This window comes from Oryzias melastigma, linkage group LG16 (genome assembly GCF_002922805.2).
Source record: "Oryzias melastigma strain HK-1 linkage group LG16, ASM292280v2, whole genome shotgun sequence".
NCBI classification, from domain to species: Eukaryota; Metazoa; Chordata; class Actinopteri; order Beloniformes; family Adrianichthyidae; genus Oryzias; species Oryzias melastigma.
Window position 1 is genome coordinate 26986676 of NC_050527.1, and position 23480 is coordinate 27010155.

The window sequence follows — 23480 nt, forward strand, 5'->3', positions numbered from 1 at the left end:
TATTTTCCCAAAAAAATATGTGTTCTTCTATATAATGTGAGTTATTAGAGAGGATTTTTACCAACTATCGCAGTATTACGATATCATTGATATCGTGAGCCATGTATCGCGTATCGCAGCCCTAATTAGCAGAACCCCAACAGACTGAGTACCGGCACTATCACCTTTTGGAAAACAAAAATTTCACATCACCTCACATAAAAACTAATAGTTGACTAATCTGAAAAAAGTAACTAATCTAATCTAATCTAAAAACTAATCAACTACTAAAGTAATTGCTAGTGACTAGACTTGGGGCAAAATATCGTTATGGTGATCTATTGCAATATTTCAACTCACGAATGATTACAGGTCCTCTCTTTCTTTAAATTGGTTTCTTAAAATAATACCAAAAAAGTCCACCAGGGGGCGTTTCTTGTGAGCATGAAACAAAAACATGGTTCGTAAGGGCGGTAGCAGCAGTAACCTGACGAACACCGCGCTAAAATTCACCACATTCTAGCGCAGAGGTGCCAGTTTCTGACCGTCCTAATGAGACGTCTAGCGGCGTCATTGATCCAACAGTTAGGTATGCTAGCGATACACACGAGGAGCATGTGACTAAAGTGTTGGTTATCAAAGGTAAGTGCAGGAAATTTTAATAAAAAGTAGGGAAAAGCAAATATGGAAAAAAAAAACAATGATTATATAATATTAACAGACTGAAAGTTCATATTGTGCCTCAATAATAATAAATTATCCTAAATAATTACATAAGTACATTAGGTGCTAAGTATTCTTAAAAAGGTCTTAAAAATCCTTAAGTTTCATTTAAGCCTGAAGACATCTTGGCTGCATTGATCCAGGATTTTCATCACCAATCATCATCAATCAATAATTCTAAACCATTAATGCTGTGATTAGTCAATCTTTATGAGGCACTGCCTCAAGTAAACTCTTACAAAGACACAACACTTTTCAATTTTTCATCTTTTTTATAGTTTGATGACAAAATGAATACTACAACAACAGAGAAACCAACAAAACAAAACATTTCTAGGAGAGTCAGGAAGCATCGGTGCCTCTGTGGTACCCAAGAAAACTGTCTTCACACATGTGAACATGACCTATGCTGGACTTCAACCAACAACTCCAGCTCTAAGATGACATTTTTAACATTAAAACCCTCTAAATGTGCATTTAGTTCTTCTATATCCCTTTGAAGCAAACGTACAGATGTGATCGAAATTCGAGAGTAAATAAACTGTTCCACAAACGTTTATTTTCCTCCTTTGTGGCGGTGCGCTGACAGCAACATCAATAAATGCATAAACCAAGTCCACAATCAGACATTTTATTAGCAAACTCTGTCAAGTAAGTAGCTGTTTTATTACTTAGTGCTTCAAAGAAATAAAACCAGGACCACCCACTGTTTCCACGTGTGGCTCACTCACCACAAAAGCCTTGTGATTGCACGTAATGATAACCCGGCGGACATTTTTAGGTCCTTCTCCAGACTTTAGGTCTATATAAAGAGAGAAGCTGTTTGAGCTTCAACCACCAGATCTCCTGTTGGCTTAGACAACCCCAGATTAGAGCAGATTGTTGTTTTGCTGCCTCAGAGCTTCATTTTCCTCTGGAAGAAGTCTCTCTTTTTACTTGTAAATGAACTGTGCTGTGATTCACTTCAGTCTGAAAGCTGTGCAGAAAGCAGAAGGTGGAAATGACTAACGCCAGAGGGGCACTGCATAGCAGAAATATCAAGGAGTTACTGTGATGTTATGAGGAGGTGTTTGTTACTACACGATAGTCAGATAACTAACTGGTTTCTTTTCTGTCTTTCCTGATCAGGGGTTGTTTCAGGAAACGCTGGCCACAAACGAGCAGCAGATGAGTAAATCAAAACGTATGACAGGAGGAGGTTTGTTTCAGTTCACCTGAAGCCTCAGCTCAGACTAGAAATCTACGACATGGAGAAGAAAATGACTAAACTAGCCCAGAAGATTGGTTTTCTTTTTCAAGTTACCTGAGTGATTCATGTTTGAGTCTCATAATTGTGTTTTAACTGTTTTCCTGCTATGATGCTCCCTTTGGACAAACGCTGGTTTAGTGAATTGTAATCAGAACTGCAAAAGTTAAAAACTAGAATGTAACAGATGCAACTTTGAATTACAAATTCCTCAGTCCATTGAATTGACAGATTTTCTCTTTAATTTGATTAATTTTCTGAATTTCCTTTCCAAAACCAATTTTGTGGCGCAGAAAATAAAAATACACACTTTAACTGAAAAATCATTTTTAAAATGAGGATTATTACAGAAAAGCACATTTTTGTCTGTAGAAAAAATATGATGGGATTTACAGCTAAATCCATCTGTGGATTTGATGAATGGACTTTTCAGCTTTTGGGTGAAGTTTAATTTGGTCAATAGATTATATTGAAACCTAGTCTAAGTGGAGCTGCCATAAGAGGAAGAAACCAGTAAAATATGTAACCAAAAGAGGAAGAAAGGCTGTAAAAAATATCAAAAGAATAACAAATATCTATTTGATGTTTGGTTTGATTACTAGATCAATAGTATGACACAAACAAACAAACCATAACGTTAAAGTCTCACTCTGATCATCTTTTGATCCGTTTTTAAAGCGTTCCCAGTAATAACGATTTTGCCATTTTTACACAAAATTTTAAAAAACTGTTTTGCTTTCTTGGAAATTCACTTCTGATTTTTTTAAGACTTCAAAGTAAGCCCGCCCCACTTCCCGTCATCCATCTGTTGGCATGCTTTCCCATTAGCTTACAGCCCCTCGTACCACAACTTATTAGTTGAAAGACATCTAAAATATTAGTTACATGCCAAATTAGCCTAAAAACTGAAAAAAGTTAGCCAAAACAGCTAGCTTGCAGCTGAAACATTAGCTAGACTTCAAAATAGCCTAAAAAAGTCTAAATTAGCCAAAATAGCTAGCATGTAGCTGAAAATTTTCTTTACTCCAAATTAGCCTTAAAAACTTAAAAAATTCAAAATTAGCCAAAAGAGCTAGCTTGCAGCTGAAATATTAGCTAAGCTCAAAAATAGCCTAAAAAAACCCTTAATAAATGCAAAAATAGTTGAAAAAGCAGAATGCCATTATAACTTTCAACTTTATTACACTCTGACTCCATATAATATAAAGTAACGAATAATCGACTATTAAATTAGTTGTCGACTATTTTAATAGTCGATTAGTCGACTAATCGTGGCAGCTATAATACCCAGTGATTCCCAGCCCCACCCAATCGTCTGGAGCCTTCTAGCCGTACAGTTTTTTATCCAGATTCAAATGAGGAAATCAAAGATGTCCATGGATCTATTTGTTTGTAAGTGGATGCATCAGTAAGGGGCGGAGCTGGGAGCTTGTGGCCCCGCCCAGTGTATTTTCCTGTCACAAATGCAATCTTTTTTTCAATGTTCTTTTTTGATTTTGACAAATAAATACTAACAAATGCAATTTTAAGCTTAATTTTCTGTCATCCATAATCGGCAAAGATGCTACAAGAACATTTTAGAAACTCCATTTTCGTTGGAGCTGGTCTCCAGGTAGACCTCCTTACTGTACCTCTACCTGACAGCTGGGAATAGTCCAGACTAGTCAGCACATGTCTCAAGTTGTGCGTTTATCCCACACCTGTTTGTTTGTGTGTCAACACAAAGACCATTGTTCCTTCACATCCATGCTGGATCTGGATCATCAGACCTTCTGGGTTCCCGGTTTTCATCTGCAGAGCCTCCATCCATCCATCCCCCAGAGCAGGATGAGACCTGCTCCAGCCTCAGCCTCATGCAGATGTTCCCCAGCAGCGGAGCCGCTTACCTTAATGATGCTGCTCCTGCGCGGGATCTCCGGCTTCACGTCCAGCCTGACGGCGGCGGGCTCAGCAGAACCGACCGTGACGTCCGAAATCCCGCAGTCCCCGTTCACAACCGAGCCGTCGCAGCTCGCCTTGCCGGCTGCGTCGTCGCCGGGCACGGCCGCCTCCCCGAGCCCGAGCGGAGGCAGGCTGGCGCGCTCCCCGGACTCCGCCATAGGCACTTGAAGCACGCGCGCAGCGCAGCGCGGGGTGGCAGCGCCGTCGGGGTTCGGGCTTCCGTCCAGCTCCCTTCCTGCTCTACTGCTCGGATGGATCCGTCATGGCTCACATGTCTGCCGGCCTCCGCACGGACCGCACCGCTGAAGAGACGCCCGCCGCGGTTAGCGCCGACTTTACCGAGCGCGTGAGGCGTTCAGGGTCACTGGAGCGGATGTGAACTCGCGCCGTGAACGCACCACGATGGACAACAAACACCAGCCTTTGTTTGGTGTCAAGTTTTCAGCAAACGCATCCGCTCACAGTCACACGAAGCTCACGCGGAGCGCCGCGCCGCCGCGCGGGGTTCCCGCCTTCAGGGTGCGGGGGTCTCCACGGGGGGGAGGAGGGTTCCAAGATGTTGCAGCACTTTTTTAGTCCGAGCTAGTTAGCCTGTTAGCACGGCTCCAGTCCCGCTGCAGGGGAACGTCTGCTCCCGAGTCAAAGTCCAGGCGCGTGCTCAGGAACTCCGGTTCAAACCGAATCACCGACACGCAGCGGCGCGTCCCGGTTCGGTCTGCCTCAGAAATCGAGTTTACTTCCTGAGAGAGTCGACCCAGAGTCTGTTACCAAGCTGTTACCAAGAAACCAGAGCTGCTGTCACTCAAAGTCACTGATTAGTCTGCACACCCACAGCAGGAGCGGGACCGCCCCGCGCGCGAGCCCTGCCCGCCACATGTGCGGCACACACCCGGTTAGTCACCAACACACACACACTAACACAGCATTTTACAACTTTATTTAAAGGGTAACCAAGCATTAAATCACCTTTTTTGGCTGTTGACCTCTATAAAAGTGTTGTCTGTTGGTTGTTGTTTTTACAAATTAAAATAAACTTGTTTAATTCATGAAACCGTTTGTGTGCTGCCCCCTTTAGGTTAAAACAACGTATTGCAGTTGAATTTTGTGATTGGTCAACTAGTGTAAGTCCCAGAAGTTTCACGTCATCATGCTCTGAGCTCCAGTATAAAAGCCCCGCCTATCTTTGAACACTTGACCCGCTGAGTTGAAGCTCACCACGCAACCGTTTTAGCTCCCCCCACGCCGCTGACAGTGGCGAAGCTAATGCCGAGAGCGTTGGAGCTGAACTAGCAACGTTAAAAACAATGGACTATGCGATGCTGACACCCAGAGTGGCGGAGGTCGCCTCCTACGGCTGAGAACAGCGGAGCTCTCTCATCCATGCTGACACCCAGAGTGGCGTAGGTCGCCCCGCGACACAGAGAGCGGTGAAGGTCGCCCCCACGACGCCAAGAGAGGCAAAGGTCCCCCGTGATCCTTTGGTAACCTCATGCTGAACTCACTGTCACTGTCAATCACATATCCAGACCACACCCCCTCCATTCAGCCTGTCTCCTCTGGCCCCGCCTCCTTCTTTGCATTTTTCAAATCTGGGCTGAGTTTGGAGTCAGCCTCCTGTTTGGTGACCCTTTAAAGACACTTCTCAGGCACAGCAGAAACACTGGTCCATTTATTACTGAGGAACAACATACAAGAAATCTACACAAAACCGAGACATCCCCCAGACTTAATAAAACAAAGGCACAGGTGTGTAGTGTTCTTTCAGAAACGCAACTTTGAATAAACTTCTGAGTCAGTTAGCTGATCTGATACATAGTCGATTTTGGTTCATTTTGAACAATCCAGTTCCCAAAAAAATGGATTCAGGACATCTTGATCCAAAAGTTCAACCAACATGACTCCGAGATACTGAACAGTGCAGGGGAAGTTTTTTCATTCATTTTCTTTCAAGATAATCAAGCGTAAAATAAATATATGTACAAGTAAACAAGAGTAAATGTCAAATCCATTCACACTTTAGTTTCATAAAGTTCAGTTTCACTGCAGCGGATGTGAACTCTATCCGTGAACGCACCACAATGGACAACAAACACCAGCTTTTGTTTGGTGTCAAGTTCAGTAAAGCTTCCACGTCGAAATAATACAAAGAGAACATTATTAGAACATTCTACCACGCTGTATGGAGGGGTGTCGAACTCAGTCGCACAATGGGGCCAAAATCCAAAATACACATGAGGTCGCAGGCCGAACACGATAAACATTCATTGAACACATTAAGAGGACATTTTTAAAACTTTAAAAATGTAGCTTTTCAACATAATTATGAATAATCCACCTTGACTTTGACTCGTGTGATAACGTCTAACGGAATGTTATCAAATTTGTACTATTTGTGCTTCAGGTTTGGTTCAATTTTAACTATTTAATGACGAGACTGGAAGTGACTTTTTTGTTTTATATCTTTCAATTTTCAGGAAAAATTTGAGCACTTTTTTTTGCAAGCACATACTATTTCCTGATAGTGTTTTTTTAGATTTTATGTACAAGAAGCAAAACGTTCTGTATTTTACTCTATAAATGTGTTTTGTCAAAATTATACAAGATAAAAGTAAGTGTAAGATAACATCGGGTCATTAATAACAATAAAATAAAATGATCTGTAGGGCCGGATAGAATTACCCGGAGGGCCGGATCCGGCCCCCGGGCCTCGACTTTGACACGTGCTGTATGGTCACATGTCTTTGTACAGATTGGACTGTAATGATGGTTGATCAGTTTTTGCTGGAGCACGTGTCATTTTTACTTTATAGTTAAATAAACCAACCATTTCTCAATTCAAATGTTATTTTCCAAGATCTATTTATTTTATTCTTATACTATTTTTTATTTTTCTGTGTACTTGGATTTTAATCACAATAACCACAAAATATACTACTGAAACATATTAACATTAACACTTTGACATTAATACTTTCAACATGAGTTATAAGCAAAAATAGCTTAAAAAGCTAGAAGAATGGATCATAAAGTCACCCAAACAATCGTCCTCAGTACTGGAGGACTGACACAAATCAAATAAGGCTTATTACAAAGGCGTTTCCTGCAAAAGATGATCAAAGATCCGTTCATAACTTTTTAATCAAATCACGCACATGTTCTTCAATAAATTCTATCCAAAACTACAGAGGAAAAAAATAAAAAGTATTCATTTACATCCAGTCAATTTACTCATCAAAGAAGGAAACGTTCTTGTAATTTATCGAACTGTTTGTAGTCACACTTCAAGGGAAACCTTCAAAAACCCCGCAGAGCATGTATAGTGTCTAACCACTGGAATCAAACCCCTAACCTTCCAATTTAGGGACAACCACTCCACCAGCAGAAAGTAAAACTCAACCATGTTAAAAGCATCACAAGTTCAGCGTTGGTGCGACTGCTGACGGCTCATTCTGGAGGTTTTCTCCAGACGTTTAATGTGATGAAGGAGGCCGCTCCGAAGCTCACAAGACTCTTGTTTACTGTTCTTCCTCAGACAGATCTCCTCACTGCCGTCTTCCTCTTTATGAGGACGGCCAGAGCAGAAAATGAACCAATCTCAGCGGTGAAGCAACAGCTCGATCCGAATAACGGCCTCTTGTGAAAATCCTCACACCCAGTGGAGGAAGTCACAAGGAGTTTCAAAACAGGAACAAGAGAATTCTTGTCTGCTCTTCATGCAGATCCATTCTTTAGATTTATCCATGAAACACACAATTTGATAGTTTAATTTCCTTTGAGCAGTCTGTGTTTCACATAAAGGCTGCAGTGGTTACAAATAAGCTGTAAAACTCTGCCTCCTGCTGGACAATATTTTCTCTGACACCTCAAAATGCTGACATAAAAAATATGAAGTTTTCGTCCCTAAAACAGGAAAACAAAGCAGTTTACAAACTTTAGGTAACGTTGTTTCTTTGTGGACTGTTGCGGTTGAGATCATGTGACTCCTCTGGACTCAACAACACCTTCACGTCCACGCTTTTCCAGAAAAGGGGTCTTCTGAAAAAAGTAGAAGTACATTTAATGGAACTTTGGTGTTACAAAAATTGCAGGTGAAAAATGGTTAAATCTGTTCAGGACACGCAGGTGACCTGCACAAAATATCAAGGTCATAGACCGCTCAGTGAACCTGTAGAGAGAAAATGTTCATACACATTTTTCTACGGGCGTGCTGCGGGCGACAGATTGTAGTGAACACAACACATAAGGGGAAGTAGGTGAGACAGAGGCGTGTCATACGGATGTTTTTTTTATTTTTATAACCCCCTCGTAAACGCCGCTTTAATCTTTTATAGTAATTTTAAAAGAAAAATGGGTTTTTATAGACTGATTTAGAGTTAGCCTATATTTTCAGCAACATGCTAACGTTTTTGTCTAATTTGTTGGCTACTGATGTTTTCCTAGACTAATTTAGACTTTAGCTCCTGTTTTAGCAACATGCTAATGTTTTTGACTAATTTAGTTTACTGAGGAATTTTAGGCTATTTTGGAGCTTAGCTAGCATTTAAGCAATGGACTAGTTTTTTTGGCTAAGTCAACATCTACTGAGTTTTTTAGGCTAAATTGGAGTTTAGCTAATATTTGGGCAACATGCTAACGTTTTTAGGCTAATTTAGAGTTTAGCTTCTATTTTAGCAACATGCAAACATTTTTTACTAATTTAGTTTACTGAGGAATTTTAGGTTATTTTGGAGTTTAGCTAGTATTTAAGCAACAAGCTAACTTTTTTGGCTAATTTGGCATCTACTGGGGTTTTTGGGGTAATTTAGAGTTTAGCTCATATTTAAGCCACATCAAAAAATTGGGGGATTTTTAAGCAATTTTGCTACAAAATTGTCAGAAATGTAGGTAAACTTCAGTGCTCTTTCACTGTTCTTTAACGAAATTTCCATTTTTTTAGCAAGTTTAGCATTATGCAAATAGCTTTTGCCTTTTCAGCAAATCCCTTCAGCAATTAAAGTAAATCGTGTCACCATTTTCATCAAAAAGCTGCAGCATCTTCAGCAACTACTTTCAGGAAAGATCTTTCATGCTGGCATTATTGCAGCATGAATGTTGTCCGCTTTCTCTGTGTGTCTGTGTCATAGACTCTGATAATATATGTCTATGGTCTGTGTGAGTCTGCATGTGAAGTTCGGTATTTCCAGTAACTTATTCAGTGAAGTTTTTTATTATTTTCCGTGTTAAAAGACCTTCTTCTGGACAGAGTTTCAACTCAATTCAATTCAATTTTATTTATATAGCCCAAAATCACAAAGGAAATTTGCCTCCTTCATCGCATTCTCTAACAAATTCAAGTTAAATGACTCGATTTGCACACGATTGCAATGCGGCTGTAAAATTCAGTGAAAAAATATTGATTCTTAAAATCAATACTTCTATAGTAATGAGTAACATTTTAACTACCTGGTAGTTATTTTAGACAAATATTGGTGTCAAAGCTTTGTGTTTGTTTGGGTCGATGTGGAGTTTGATGCTTTCTTCAACAACACAGTGATCATCAGCCTGAGATTCATACTCCTGACCAACCTGGTTACCTTTTAAAAAGTCACAAAGTCTCAGGGTTCAAACTATCAATGATTGTTCTTCAATAAACACCAACAGAACTCTAAAATCATCAGTTTTGGTGAATGTTGGGATTCTGACATAAACATTGGCATGAGCTCCCTACTCAGAAGACTCTAAACCTTATAGTTTGACCAAGAACCAAAAGAAATACAAAATCACAGAAATGGTAAAATTGTTAAACTGCTTAAATTCCATTAAAATGGAAATATTTGATTTATCATAAAGTATCCATAAGTGATCAATGTGAATGCACAAACTTTTCATTTTTAAGCTTTTTATCCTCTAAAATCAAAACTTTCACAGTAAAAACTATTAAAGAAATTAAATCATTATCATTTATTTTTAAACAGCAATTGAAAAAAATCTAATATTTTTATTTTTTCACTCATAAATCATATTTATAAACTCAGTGGTGACTAACCTGGTAAGCTAACCACTAATAGATCTCCAATTAAATGTATTTCAAGCTAGAAAAAAACGTCAAAAAGTTTGTGTTATTTTAAAAAACACATTTAATCTTAGAGGTTTTATTGATTTTTATTTTTCCTTTCTAAAAATATTTTTTGCTGTGATTGAGGACTACAACCACTAGATGGCAGCACCACAATAATTCGCTGTTCTAATATTTCTCTATTAATAAACTTTCAAATCAGGCTTTCTTTTATTAAAATAAAATAAATGGATTTATTTGAAAGAAAAACACCAGAACGTCCCAGTAAGGATGACAAGAATATCGGCGGCGCTTTATTTTTAACAGCGTCTTTTCATGAGTCATCATAACAATCACATGTTTCCATCTGCATGTCGCAGCACTGCTTCAGTCTAATAGACTGGAATGATCTCAGTGGAGCATTTGCATGACGCGGGACACCAGGCGGCGATGTGAACGTTTTGACATCCCGTCAAGGCTTTCAGGGCGGGGCAGTTCAGGTACTGGTTTATGTAAGGACAGGGGTTTGCTGAGGGGAAAGAAATGGGAGAATTCCTTACATGAAAAGCATCAAACAAACCAGAATTGTTTTTGAAATTGTTCCTTACTGCAGAGTTTGTCCACGCAGTTGTTGGGACAGGAAGCACATGGGGTTCCGACCTTGTAGGGGGGCCACCGCTTAAAGTTTCCACTAATAAAGAAGAGAATATTTCCATTTTACTAGGAGGATGTGTCACTGAATGTGCTCATAAAATGTTGAGGTCTGTTCTGTAAAGAGCAAATGTGGAATAAAGTCTTTTTTTAGAGGAAGACATGCACGCACGCGCGATAGTAATGGCAGCCGTAGAGATAGATGTTGTTGGAGCAGAGAGTCACGCCACAGCCGACCTTGTACGAGCTGTTCCACACCACCTGAAGCAAAAAACACAGGGTTACTGCTAAAAAACATACTCATAAATGTGTTTTCAGAGTTTGTAGTGTGAATAAAGAGCAATAATAGAAAATATCTTTGATGAAAATGACACAAACGCATGTCATCGTTCAAGTCCTCCATCTCTAGTGTGACACTACAAGAAAATCAAACTTAAAGACCCATTTTCGCACATTTTAAAATCTCAGAAAAAAACTAAGATTTGATGAATCTGGAATACACTCCAGTACTGCACCTCGCCACACCACAATTACCCAACATTCCATTAATTTAAACCAAGAACTGCCAAATGTTGTAGTTTCTCAAATGACTACTAGAGGCCAGTTTCTACGGAGGCTCTGAAATACAAATCATGTCAACAAATCACTCAACGCAAAAACATTTTAAAGTTCACAACACCAATTAAAAAAGCAAAACAAATATTAATAAAACACTTCTACATTTTAGAAATCAAAGCAAAATTCCAGAAACTAAAATGTAAAAAAGAAAAAAACATTTACAGAAAACAAAATGAGATGATAGAAAAAGAACACACAATGAGAAACCAGAAAAGGGGTTTTATAGGACATCACTGATTGGATGATGATATTCAGCATTACTTCATGTCAAATAACTTTCAGTCATCAACCAATCAGTGATCCGACGTCCATTCTAATTTCTAAAATGTAAGGCAGTCTTTTAAATTGTTTCTTTGACTTTTTTAAATTTTTGTGATCTTTAAAATGTTTTGCATCAAGAGATTTGTTCATGATTTGCACTTCAGGGCCACCGTAGAAACCAGCCTCCAGTGATCATTTACTTTTAAAATGGGCTGATTTTATTTAGTCACCAGCAGGGTCAGAGCGCCATGTTTTTTTTTAAGTTGGGTGGAGCCAACTTAGTTCAGCAAGTAACCACTAGATGGCTTGTTTCTCAAACAGTTTAGTCCCCATTCACTTGTGTGTGTGATTATAGTCCAACTTCAACAGAATTAACCATATTTACAGTCTGATTCCAACAACTGTTTGGTTCTGGAACAACACATTCTCACTCCCAACTCGTCACATATGGACCCCTCCATGTCACTTTTTGACATGCTGGCTGTTCCCATTAAATCAGGGGTCTCTAACCTTCAGGCCACGAATCGGTACCGGTCCAAGGGTTGCTTGGTACCAGGCCACAGAAAATGCATTCACTAATCAGGGGTCCACAACCCTCAGGATGCAGACCAGTACTCTAATGCCTCGTTTCCACTGAGCGGTCCAGACCAGACTGGACTTTTAAACGTTTCCATTACAAAATGGACTCGCTAAGCAGGACCAACTGGTACCAATTCTGGCCCCCCAGTGGTCTTAGGTCCATAAAAAATGAAATGGACCTGTGGGGGCGGAGCTTCTGTCGTCACATGATGTAACCCATTGATTGGTGAAAAGGTCCGACCAGCGCTTTCCCCGACTCCAGATCCAAACCGAAAGTTTCAGATCTTCAACTCTTGAAATCTTGCTAAGAGTAATGCATTCTTTACAGACAGTAGTCTATTTCTGATTGACCAGAAACATCTGATCCAGGTAATCGGAAGACTTCAGGTGAACAAGTCAGCTTTTCTATGCCTGCAGTCCCCCCTCCCCCACCAGGGTTCTACTTTCTCTTTGGTTTGAGCTCGACTTCTGGTCCCACCAGCAGTGGTTCAGAATGGAACTTCTCCACCTACGATTTTATTTTTCAGTCTGGCTTTTTTGAGACCCAACAAACTTGTGGCTGTTTGGGTTGTTTCTAGTATTTTTTGTTTAACTTCCATGAAGTCTGTCATTCATTCTGGATGGTTCCATAGCAGACATTTTTTTCCTAATGAGGCAAGGTCAGCCTTTTAACATGGGAGTTTTTGCTTCAGTGTTTACATTCACTCAACTACTGTAACTCTTCAACCATTTAATTATAATTAATTACATTAATAATTTAGTTTTATTAATGTAAATCAGCTGATTTTGTGGCGTAGAAAAGCTCCTTTTTGCCGATATGGAACCTTTAACATTAGTATCGTTGTGCATATTGACGCAAATCTGATATAAAAAGCCAAATCAGCCGATGGTCAAAGGTTTAAGGCATGTCGTGTGTATTTCGGGGTTCCTGGTGACATCTCTGGTTTTAGAGGGTTAAAGTGAAGAGGCCAAGTCCAGATGACTCTTAAAAAAACTTTTTCTGCTGTTTATTTGGAACCACTTTTTCAGCACTGATATAAAGAAGTCTCTCCTTAATTATCTGTCTTTGTGTGTTTGCTAAACAAAAGTGGAACCAGATGAAAACCTAAAACATCCTGAAGAAAAAGGAGTGTCTCATATGCACTTCACAGCTTCAGAACCTGTCCTCACCTGGGTGTAGTGTCCGATGGGTTTTCCATTAGTGGATGCATTTGGAAAGGTGAAGTGCGACACCTCTTTGTACCAGGCGTTAATGACGGACGTCCACGAGTTTGGCGAGGTTGAGTAGAACAGATTCTCACCTAATTCATATCCTGGTTAATGAGAAAGAAACACATTATTTAGTTTTTATCTCCAAATGACAAAACAGGTCTAATCAAAAGTCAATGGAGCGTATCTTCCTTAATGATAACACATTTTATTCATTTCTTTCAGAACAAAAAGACAAACTGAGGCCGACGGTTTTCTGTGAGTCATAAACTGAGAAAAAGCAACACAAGATGATTATTGTGAGAACACAAACGTACCATTGAGCATTCTGGAGCTGGGGGGTCCGTGGTCCAAAACACATTTGTCAACCCAAGCCTGAGCAGTGACTGCTAACTCCTCACTGTAGCTCTGTGGACGCAGAAGGAGTCCATCGTTTCTGTTCACCTCAGAATATCAACCGCAGAATGTAACCTCAAGTTCTACAAATGAAAACATCAAATGTTGTATTTTCCATCTTCAGGTCGACTAGAATGACATTCTATGGGGAGAAAAAATCAAGTGATGTTTCCTTTATGGATTTTTTTCAAATCAGAAATGACTTATACAAATCAACAACTTTGTGTCATCGAATCTTCATCATCAGTACAAAAAATATCTACTGATATTTTTAAATTTGACAAAATCTCTTGTAGCTGCATTTCATTTAAAAAAAACAGATTTTTAGAAACCGGAAGCTTAAAATTGCCAACTTTGTCCCCATTTGTGAAAATATTTCCTAATTTAAACCAGTCCGTGGCCTAAAAAGGTTGGAGACCACTGGTGTAGATCATTAAAACTCACGATAGCAAATTAACTGCTACATTTTTTTGACTTTATCATTCTACAATGGTGGAGCCCATTTATAGATGAAAACTTTTGTTAGTAAAATACATTTTAGAAATGTGTTTAAACATTTTTGACATAATTTGGAGAATCGTTTTCAGTTTAAAATGAGCCAGTAATGCTGATTTTTTTTTTCCAACCATTTGGTTAAAATCCAACATTTCAGTGGGAATAAAACACAAAGTCAAGACAACTAATTGTTAGAGGTTCAAATCTGATGGTTCGTGGTTTAAATCTGGGGGTTAGTGGTTTAATTCTGGGGGTTAGAGGTTCAAATCTGGTGGTTAGAGGTTCAAATCTGGGGGTTTGTGGTTCTAATCTGGGTCTTAGATGTTCAAATCTGGTGGTTAGAGGTTTTAATCTGGGGGTTAGTGGTTCAAATCTGGGGGTTAAAGGTACAAATCTGGTGGTTAGTGGTTCAAATCTGGTGGTTAGAGGTTCAAATCTGGTGGTTAGAGGTTCAAATCTGGTGGTTAGTGGTTCAAATCTGGGGGTTAGAGGTTTTAATCTGGGGGTTAAAGGTTTTAATCTGGGGGTTAGAGGTTTAAACTTTCCTGTTTGAACCTCTAGCTTTGCTTTTCTTAATTTTTCCCTAAAACATGTCTTAGCAGACGGACAAAGCAGGACATAAAACCAGTCAGCAAATGTCGTCACCTCAGGCATGGAGGCTTTAAAACCAATGACAGACTGTGACAAAAAAACATAAACTCTTCTAAATCTGAAGATGATGCGTTCATGGTCAGAGAAAAACCATTATGCAAAATTCACCAGCAGAAATGTTCCACCATTCATCCATGAACACTTTAGATCCTGTATAACCTGAAGACGCTCATGTGGACCTACTGACTGATCACTATGACTTCTGTGATGTAATGTAAGCAGCAGCGTGTTTCTGTTTGGGATGATTTTTCATGTTTTTGATGCCAAACGTTGAAAGAAACCGACCATCATCAGCATGTCGGCAGCAGCAGGCTCCACCGCTCTCCTGAAGGCATTGTGCACATCCACAATTACACTCTGCACCGTAGGGTCATCCGGGCAAATGTCTGCACAGACGAAGACACACGTTAAAGTCCATGTGTAAACAGCAGGTAAAAGACACAAAAGGAGAAATATTGACTCTGGTTATCTAAGAAGTGACTCACAAACAGATCCTGCTTTAATTGGCCTGAAATGGCCTCACATAACCACAAACGCACACAGACAGGACTGTGATCCTAATCCTCAAATCCTCCTGAGAGCCGCGCTGGCTTCACTTCAGGAGACGCAGAAACGTAATGAAACATCAAACCGGACTCACCGTTCTGTGGTCGCAGCCCGGAGTGAAGCCACGGTCATGAAACAGAAGAGCAGACGCAGGTTAATCCCTCCTCATCTGCAGCTGCTCAATCATTCCTCTGATGATTTACTGTAAATACTCGACTGACAGAAGCAAAGCTTTGATTATTAATGTCTGGAAACACAAACTCCAGGTGTTTACCTTCCTCTTAAATGTCTCACATGGTTAAAAGCATCAGCAAACATTTCCACGGTCATTAGTCATGATACGGCAAATATTATGGCATGTCCATTATAGAAGCCTATCTGTTTAGTCTATAATTACATTTATACACTCTTAATGATACTCAAAATGTAACCTTGTACACATTTAGAATGTTTCTCTCTGATTACTTAACAATTAGTTGTTTTTAAAACTGTCAAGAAATGTCATTTTCTTGTGGAGTTCTGAATCTTAAACTTAATTTAAAACATGTTTACTAATTCTAAAAGTTAAAAAATAAAATAAAAAATGTAAACTTATTGCTGCATAGTATTTCATTAATTCAGGGCTGTGCAAAATAATAATCAATGATTCATAAAGAACTAATGAATAAATTGCAAATATTGATGAAGCGGCTGGAAAATGAGTCATTATAGAAGAGAAACAAAAATTATAATCAAAATCTTAAATTTTATTATTTGAAACTTTCCCAATGAAATGCAAAAATGATCTAAAAGTTTTTTCTCATTGAAACACAACAGTTTGTCTTACAAAATTGCAAGAAACGTGTAGATTTAAGTACATTTTAAGTTCTAAATGTGTCTGCTTCCATGAAGTTTAGGATTTAATTATGTTGCATAAATCATATTTTCATTGATGTTTCCACTCCGTTCAAAAATTAGCTTCATCAACCACTCGAAAAAGTTCCCTTTTTGCCTTTTCACATCCAAAATCTAAATAATAAACAGATTATTTTCAGCACGACTGATTTCTTGTCTTTTTCTCTGGATGATGTTCATAATCTGAGTAACTTGAGAAAAAAACCTGAGAAAATAAGAGCGTCTTCCAACCTTTTAAATGTCTTGAGACATTTGGGGAATTTCTCCTCAAATGTCCTCATTTGTCTCAGTGAGACACAGATTTGAGCAAATCTTAAAGCTTTTCTGATCTACAGAGAGATTTTTGTGATTCATGACTCAGTGGTGACATGAGGACTTCCTGTTTGAAGCAAGTTTATAAACTAAAGTACCAAAGCCAGGTCAGTTCTACAAGTAACCACCTGGTGGCGTGTTACTAAAGCAAGTCAGCTCCTCTTAAACTAAGAGTGTGGTCTTTTGATTGACAGCTGACTGCCATATCCTGATGATCAAGTACAACTGACTTGCGCATGAGACGTAAAGGTGCATTCACACCGGCCGCGGTTCACGCAACAAATTTACGTGGCTCGCCACTCTTTCTCCTCCTGGTAAATTCGCTGCTCAATTCAAGCATCACTGTGCTGTGCACGTCGCTCAAATCACGCCGCGGGACTTCAGATCCTCCTGTATTTTCACCTGTACCATTGACTTTACATTGAAAGTGGCGCCTCTGCCGCGGTTTGGTGTGAATGCACCTTAGAAGACGGGATTCAGATGGAAAAATGGTAAATATATTCAACTAAAACTTAAAAAATGCTAAACTTTTCTAAAGGTTTTCAAATAGTTTGTTAGCTTGTGATAAAACTTGATTGCCGTATTTTCCAGTGTGTAAGTCGCAAGAGTAAAAAATCTCAATCAAGAAGAAGAAAACCATTTGTAAGTCACACTTTTAGGAGAAAAGTCTGACATTTCAGAATAAATCCAACAAGCCCAGCGTAGCTAAAAACAAATAAATACAAGAATACTAATCTTTTGATTTATATGTGAAAAATATCAAAGTTTAAAAGGAAAACAATCAGATTCTCTTCCATGTTTGTTTTGGACGACACTTTTTCTTCTACCACTATCTGTAGCGAATACTTAGATTCAGATGCAGCGCCCTCTAGTGGTTATTAGAGGAAACAACTTATAAAGAACAAATGTGTTTACTAGGAAAATAAGTAATATATGTGACTATTTATGTCTAAAAAAACACACAAATAAGTCACACCGCTGGCTAAACTCGGAAAAAAACTGCTACTTATACCCCGGAAAATACGGTAATAAGAAAAGACTAAAAGGCAAATTAAGGAGAAAAAGGAAAGTAATTTCATTTTTTGACCTTTCTTCAACTATACATTTTCTGCTTTAACTATCTCAGGAATTGATGTTCGTTTTGGGAAACATAAAAAAAAATTATTTTTTTCCACTGCTTATTGCCTTGGTATGGAACCCCTAAAGGGACGTTAAAGTTAAAAAAAAAAGTTCTGATTACTAGCCAGAACTTTTTTTTCCTAGAAATTAAAGTTGGGTTTTTTTTGGTAAGTAACTGATGCACAACAGATGGTAACTGTTTTTCTTTTATCTTTTCTAAAAATCAAATGAAAGAATTTTTGGTTACTTATTGACTCGATCCAGGTATACTATCGATCTGGTGTACTAACCAGATTTTTTTGTATTATTATTTAATTTTAGAAAATAAAAAATTACTTTAATGCTTTTTCTTCAAATTCCCTTTAGGGGCTCCATACCTTGGGGAGTAATACACTCAATCAATATTTTTAAATGTTTTCTAAATGTTAAAAGATGCTGTGGCTTTTACTCACCAGGACACAGGCAGATTGCACCCCATGCAGGGTCAAGATCCAAACTAACGCGACCAACATTGTCCCAAAAACCAGACACAAGACACCTCTGTGTGACGGAGAAACAAACCAGAGTCAGCATGCATGTGCAGAAAACACACAACACATACGACACAAAGCTCTGTTGAACCGGCTGAAGTCCTACGATACATTCAAAGGTTACCTGAAGACAAGACAAGCCTGAAATGAAGTTAATAGTAATGATAGCGACATACGTTGTCTGTTTAACAGTCAAAGTCATACTGGTCTTCTCTGCAGGGTTTCCCCTAACAAAGCTACCTGCCTGACGGAGACACCTGAGCTGGAGGAGACATACCTGCTTTTCTGGAGGTGACGACTCAGATCTGTCCTGCAGCTCCTTTTATAGGTCCAGCAGACACAGAGATGCAGTGTTACCCATGATTCTCAGCAAGCTGACCGCCATCGCTCACATGGCACCAAAGAGGCTTTGTGTTCTGCAGCCGAGCAAGTCAACAAGGATTTACTGAGCCTTAGGGTGTAGTGACTACCTGACATATTACCTGTGTTTACACAGCATAGAAGTCCAAATCTGTTGAGTGGAAGGTCAATAGAAGAAAGGCAGAGATGATGGATGGAAGACCTAAATGTCACATATGTAGATGGAAACGGCAGCTGTCGCACCCATTTTCCTCCTGCATAGGATGCAACATCTGAGCTATGTGACTGACATGTTTGAGCTTTTTTCTTTTTTTTTATTCTATTGCTGCGTGTTTGAAGTGAGATTAATGAGAAAACCCTCCGAGGACTGCAGCCAATCTAAATATTGGTCCTTCTGTCGCTGCTCAGTCCATAAACCTGCTCTGACCACACAGGATGGGTCGTTGTATCGTACCACTGAACGCATAGACTCTGACATGTTTTGTTACATGAGGGCGACAGCTGTGCAACGGTGATGTGGCGGGGTTTGGAGAACCTGATTTAATAATGTACAGGACACATGTACTTTATGGCGGGATTCAAATAGATTGTAAAAGATGAAGAAGAAGACCAACAAATGGGCACTGTGGGCTTTTGAATTCTCCTAGACCAGAGGTCTGGAGAATGTGGTTCTTTTATCTCTCTTTGGTCAAACATAAAATAATTAATGGAGACTGCTGCTCCAGACATGTCGACCGTCACAGTCAGGAGCTCCACTTAACCAAAACCACCTAAAGAAAACAAATAAACAAAGCTGACAAACTAAGACTACCAACCTCCAACTAAAATAACTAAACCCAGCAGTGTGAGACTGCTGAGGACAAAGAGGGAAAAAAGAACAAGAGATAAATAAAAGAAAAAGAAAATTGCACTTTTTTAAATTAAGGATTACTTAATTAGCATTTATTTAAATTAGATTTATAAACTGAATTTATAAACTGATGTCTGAGGTTCACATAGATGATAAACTATGATGGTTTTTACATCCTGTTGACCTGAAGACGTCTTGTTTGTTCAACTCTACCTCCAGAATGAACAGATTTTATATGCAAAGCAAAACTTTGGTAAAAAGTTTGATCTTTTATGAGTTAAAAGCACATATTATCTTATGCTGCACAACATTGGTTACTAGCTGTCCAAAACTGCACTGAGATGATCCTGTTTGGCACAGAGCAGCTCTTATTTATCACATTTTGAGAGATCTTAGGTTCTTTTTATGTATTTGCTTTTGTTTGTGCCAAAAAATAGACATATTTCATATTTATTGTTAAAAAAAGAAGGTCATGAATGCAAATCCAAATTTCTTAAAGGCTAAATTAAGACTATGCAGCTCCTTCTGGGTTTTGGTCAGTAAAAATTGAGTCCAAACGGATCTTTTACTGTTAAAGTTTGCTGACCCCTGACCTAGCTGTTTCAAATCAATTCAATTAAATTCAGTTTTATTTATGGAGCCCAATATCACGATGCAATCGTGTAACAATTACAGCCTAAACACAAACATTTATGTCTTTCCAGAAAGCCACACAGCTAAATTTAAAATAATGAATTTCTTTAATCTTCACATAAAAAATAATAGTAAAACATTTTAAAAATTAAACAAATAAATATTCTATCCTCTCCAGTCATAGTTCAGACTGTTGAAGGGTGGAATAAAAAGTCATGTTCTATGTGCGTCTTGGTCAGAAAAATCGTGCATTTCTGACTGTGGGGTGGGCCGGATCCGGCCCGCGGGCCGTAGTTTTGGACCCTTTTTCTAAGGTAACCTGGACTTTATTTTAGAATAACGAACAACACTTTCGTGTGATTGTTTAGCTTTGTGGAGACGGTGTGAAATCCTCAGAGTTTTTACTAACAAATATGAACTATGGCTGCCGCGATACGTCGACTTCTAAAATAGTCGATGACTAATTTAATAGTCGATTTGTTTTTAAGTTATATTATATGGAGTTGAAGAAAGTTCTGAGAATTCAGCACCAAAAAATGCACTTTTTGTTATATTTGAGTCAATGAGACCAAAACTTTATCTTTAGTGAAAAAGATTGTTATTTGTTTCAGATACAAACCTCATCTGAGTTAGTTTTGTTTTAATCCCAGAAACTAATGAAGGTCAGACGCTGTACACTTTGTTAAAAGTTTAATAAACTATCGTCTTTATTCTCTTTGAGAAAATGAAAAATCATCAGGACCCGCCTGTGTCTAACTAACTTCCCCCTTAAGTACTCTTACATGTTGTAGAAGTGTTCACTACGACCATTCACCCGCAGCACACCCGTAGGAAAAAATGAATATTTCATCTCTGTTCAGGGTTACTTGATGTTCGTGTGGATCAGCTGTTCGCTCCGTACAGGTGTGACGGTTTTTCACCTGCAGACAGCCGTATCCTCACCTTCATGCACGTTTCTGCTTTAACTACATACACGACTTATGAAGTTAAACTGCAAAATTTGACATTTGATTTTGTGCATCTCCTGCTTTAAGAAAATGATTTTTTACCCACCAAACAGTTTAAAATGAGTTAATCACATTAGGAAGGACATTTCATGTAAATGTAGTTAAAAAAAACGTGACCCACAACAGTATTCTGACTAAACGCCTCTGAACCTTCGTCTGATCGGTCTCGGTGGATCACATCGTCACAGTTTCATACAGAATATTGGGTTACAGGAGCAATTCTACTAATGCACAAACACATATCTACCAAAAAAAGTATTTGTTCGGTCTTGTGAAGTAAATGTGATGGCTTAGAAGTAACAAACCGGATTGTATTTGATTTTATTGACCTGTTAGAATTTCTCAATTGTTTCATGCTCAATCTTAATTCATCGGATGTTTATATAATTCTGCTGTAAACAAAGGAATATGTCTTTATTATATATCTGCGACTATAAAGGAATACAGAACAAATCAGAATCAGTGATCGCTGAGACATCGTCAGATGAATGAGATTTCTGATACATGACTACCAACTATTCTGAATGTTTTACTTCATCCTGATCACAACCTCAAGTTTCTGTTTTTAAGTGAGGGTTTGAGTTTATAAATCCACACAGAAACTCAAACTTCTGCCCGTTTGTCCTGAACTGTCAGCAGGAACAATCCGAGGGCTCAGTTCTTTATGTACCTTTGGCGTTGTGAGGATCTATACGCTGCAGACCGAGCGCGTGACATCAGAATGAAGGTATACATTTATGAGCCTTATGTTTGATGTTCTGCTGTGTTGTTGGCCTTTTCATCACCAACAAACTTTAATGTGTTTACTGTTATTTCTACGCGTTTGATACCGTTGGCGTGTTGGCGCGGACGAACAGCAAGACAAACTCGTTTCCACGAGCTGAGATACAAGTTCCTGAAGACAGCTTAAGGATAATGTGGCTTGAAAATAGACGAGTGACACTGAAAGGCATGAAACATAAACAGAAAAAAAACACTGAAAAAATATCAATAAATCAGGAAACAGCATCAAAATAATGCTATAAATGTAGCTAAGATATCTACAAGTTCTAGAATGTATTGCAGATTAAAAAACGATACATTTATATGCAAATAAACGTGCATTTATATGCACAACCAGATAGCAAATACATGGGCTAGGTCTATTTCCTGAAACCAAACTTAAACAGATTTTATAAATGCATGAAACGAACTTATCTTTATTGTATTGAACGCTTATCAAACTTACAGCTTTGGTTTCTCTTAGGTTTTGACAAGATGTAAATAAGTGTAAATAAGAAATTGTTCTTAATGTTTTACCTGGTGAGATAATTAGGTTGATGCTAAATAAAAGTGGAAATCTTCAGGCATCTCAATTATCAATGGACCTATATCTCTAGACAAATATGACTTCCTCTTCTCCAGTGCATGTTTGTGCATTTTTGAGTAGATCAATATAGTTGTTTAACTTTTATAAAGAACATTCTGAATAAAAATATTTCCTTTTGTAACCAAAAATCTTTTACGGTATCAAAAGGGAAAAAAAAAATTCTGAACTCAACAACCTAAAATAACATTATTTTTTATCATTAGACCAGCTTTAATGGAACACTCTTTAACGCACATCAAACTAAATACTGTTTACATATTTTAAAATGTTATCCAGCCTCATTCTCCACCATAGTCCTTCGCTATAAAAGCTCTTCAAAAATATGAAAAACACTCCGCAAACAAAAAATAATAAAATATTTCTCCATGACATAAATGTTTTTTTTTTCTTTTTTTTTCCATTTAAACCATTTTACTGGGGGCAGAAAAATGTCTTTAGTGTAAAGTTCAGACGTTTTTTTATGTTATTATTACTTGATCAACAAACTGTTCAGTTATATCAAACATTTTCCAAATCCTTGCAGAACCAGCACCAAATATAAAGATGGATTTTTAATTAAATAAAAAAATCCTCTTATAGACAAATTTCTCTCTAAAAACGTACTAATATAAAATAAAACGTAGAAAATACTTAAAAGGTTGAAGTGTCAGTTCAGTTTTCATTACTTAATATAAGAGAAATTGTAAAAACAAATCCTGAGATTCTTTCTGCTGCAGCCTTTGACATCTGAGAAGATGTTGTTCAAACCAACTACCATGTTTATTATGAGTTACACCTCTATTTGGAGTCAGAAGATTCTCCTGAATTCTGTTGGACTTCACAACCGTGAGGTCAGACTGCTTCTGATGGACGTTGAGTCCCATGTTTTAGGACTAACGCGGTCATCTGGACTCAGACGTTTCTTCACGTAGAAACAAACGCAGATCTGAAGGTTCACACAGCTGCTGGTCGTCTGGGTATCGACCCTGTGATGGACTGCAGCCTGTTGGAGACGACTTTCATCTGAAGATGAACGGATTTGGAAGAAAAAAATCAATCTGGATGTTTTGTCAGAAGAATTAAGTGGTCCGTATTTAA

The 23480-nt window shown here is 38.4% G+C and overlaps 3 protein-coding genes across 4 annotated transcripts in view; 1 reads left to right on the forward strand and 2 right to left on the reverse strand.

Moving 5' to 3' along the window:
* The window catches only part of LOC112136713 (inactive phospholipase C-like protein 2), a 52410-nt gene extending 47649 nt beyond the window's left edge, over positions 1-4761 (reverse strand). The window contains exon 1 of the mRNA XM_024258594.2: positions 3835-4761. Coding sequence (XP_024114362.1) covers positions 3835-4047 — 213 coding nt within the window. The 5' untranslated portion in view covers positions 4048-4761. The remainder of the gene's footprint in view (positions 1-3834) is intronic.
* LOC112136714 (raftlin) overlaps positions 1-23480 on the forward strand; it is a 288034-nt gene that overhangs the window by 101391 nt on the left and 163163 nt on the right. For both annotated transcript variants that reach the window (XM_024258595.1, XM_024258596.1), the window contains exon 4: positions 18404-18475. The gene's annotated coding sequence lies outside the window, so the exon portion shown is untranslated. The remainder of the gene's footprint in view (positions 1-18403; positions 18476-23480) is intronic.
* LOC112136715 (cysteine-rich venom protein latisemin) lies at positions 10053-18426 on the reverse strand. The gene is made up of 8 exons (XM_036215885.1): positions 18107-18426; positions 15424-15427; positions 15069-15169; positions 13559-13649; positions 13203-13345; positions 10747-10835; positions 10532-10614; positions 10053-10452 (listed from the first exon to the last, which is right to left on the reverse strand). Exons 1-8 carry the CDS (start codon positions 18164-18166, stop codon positions 10316-10318), a joined length of 708 nt encoding a protein of 235 aa, XP_036071778.1. The 5' UTR covers positions 18167-18426; the 3' UTR covers positions 10053-10315.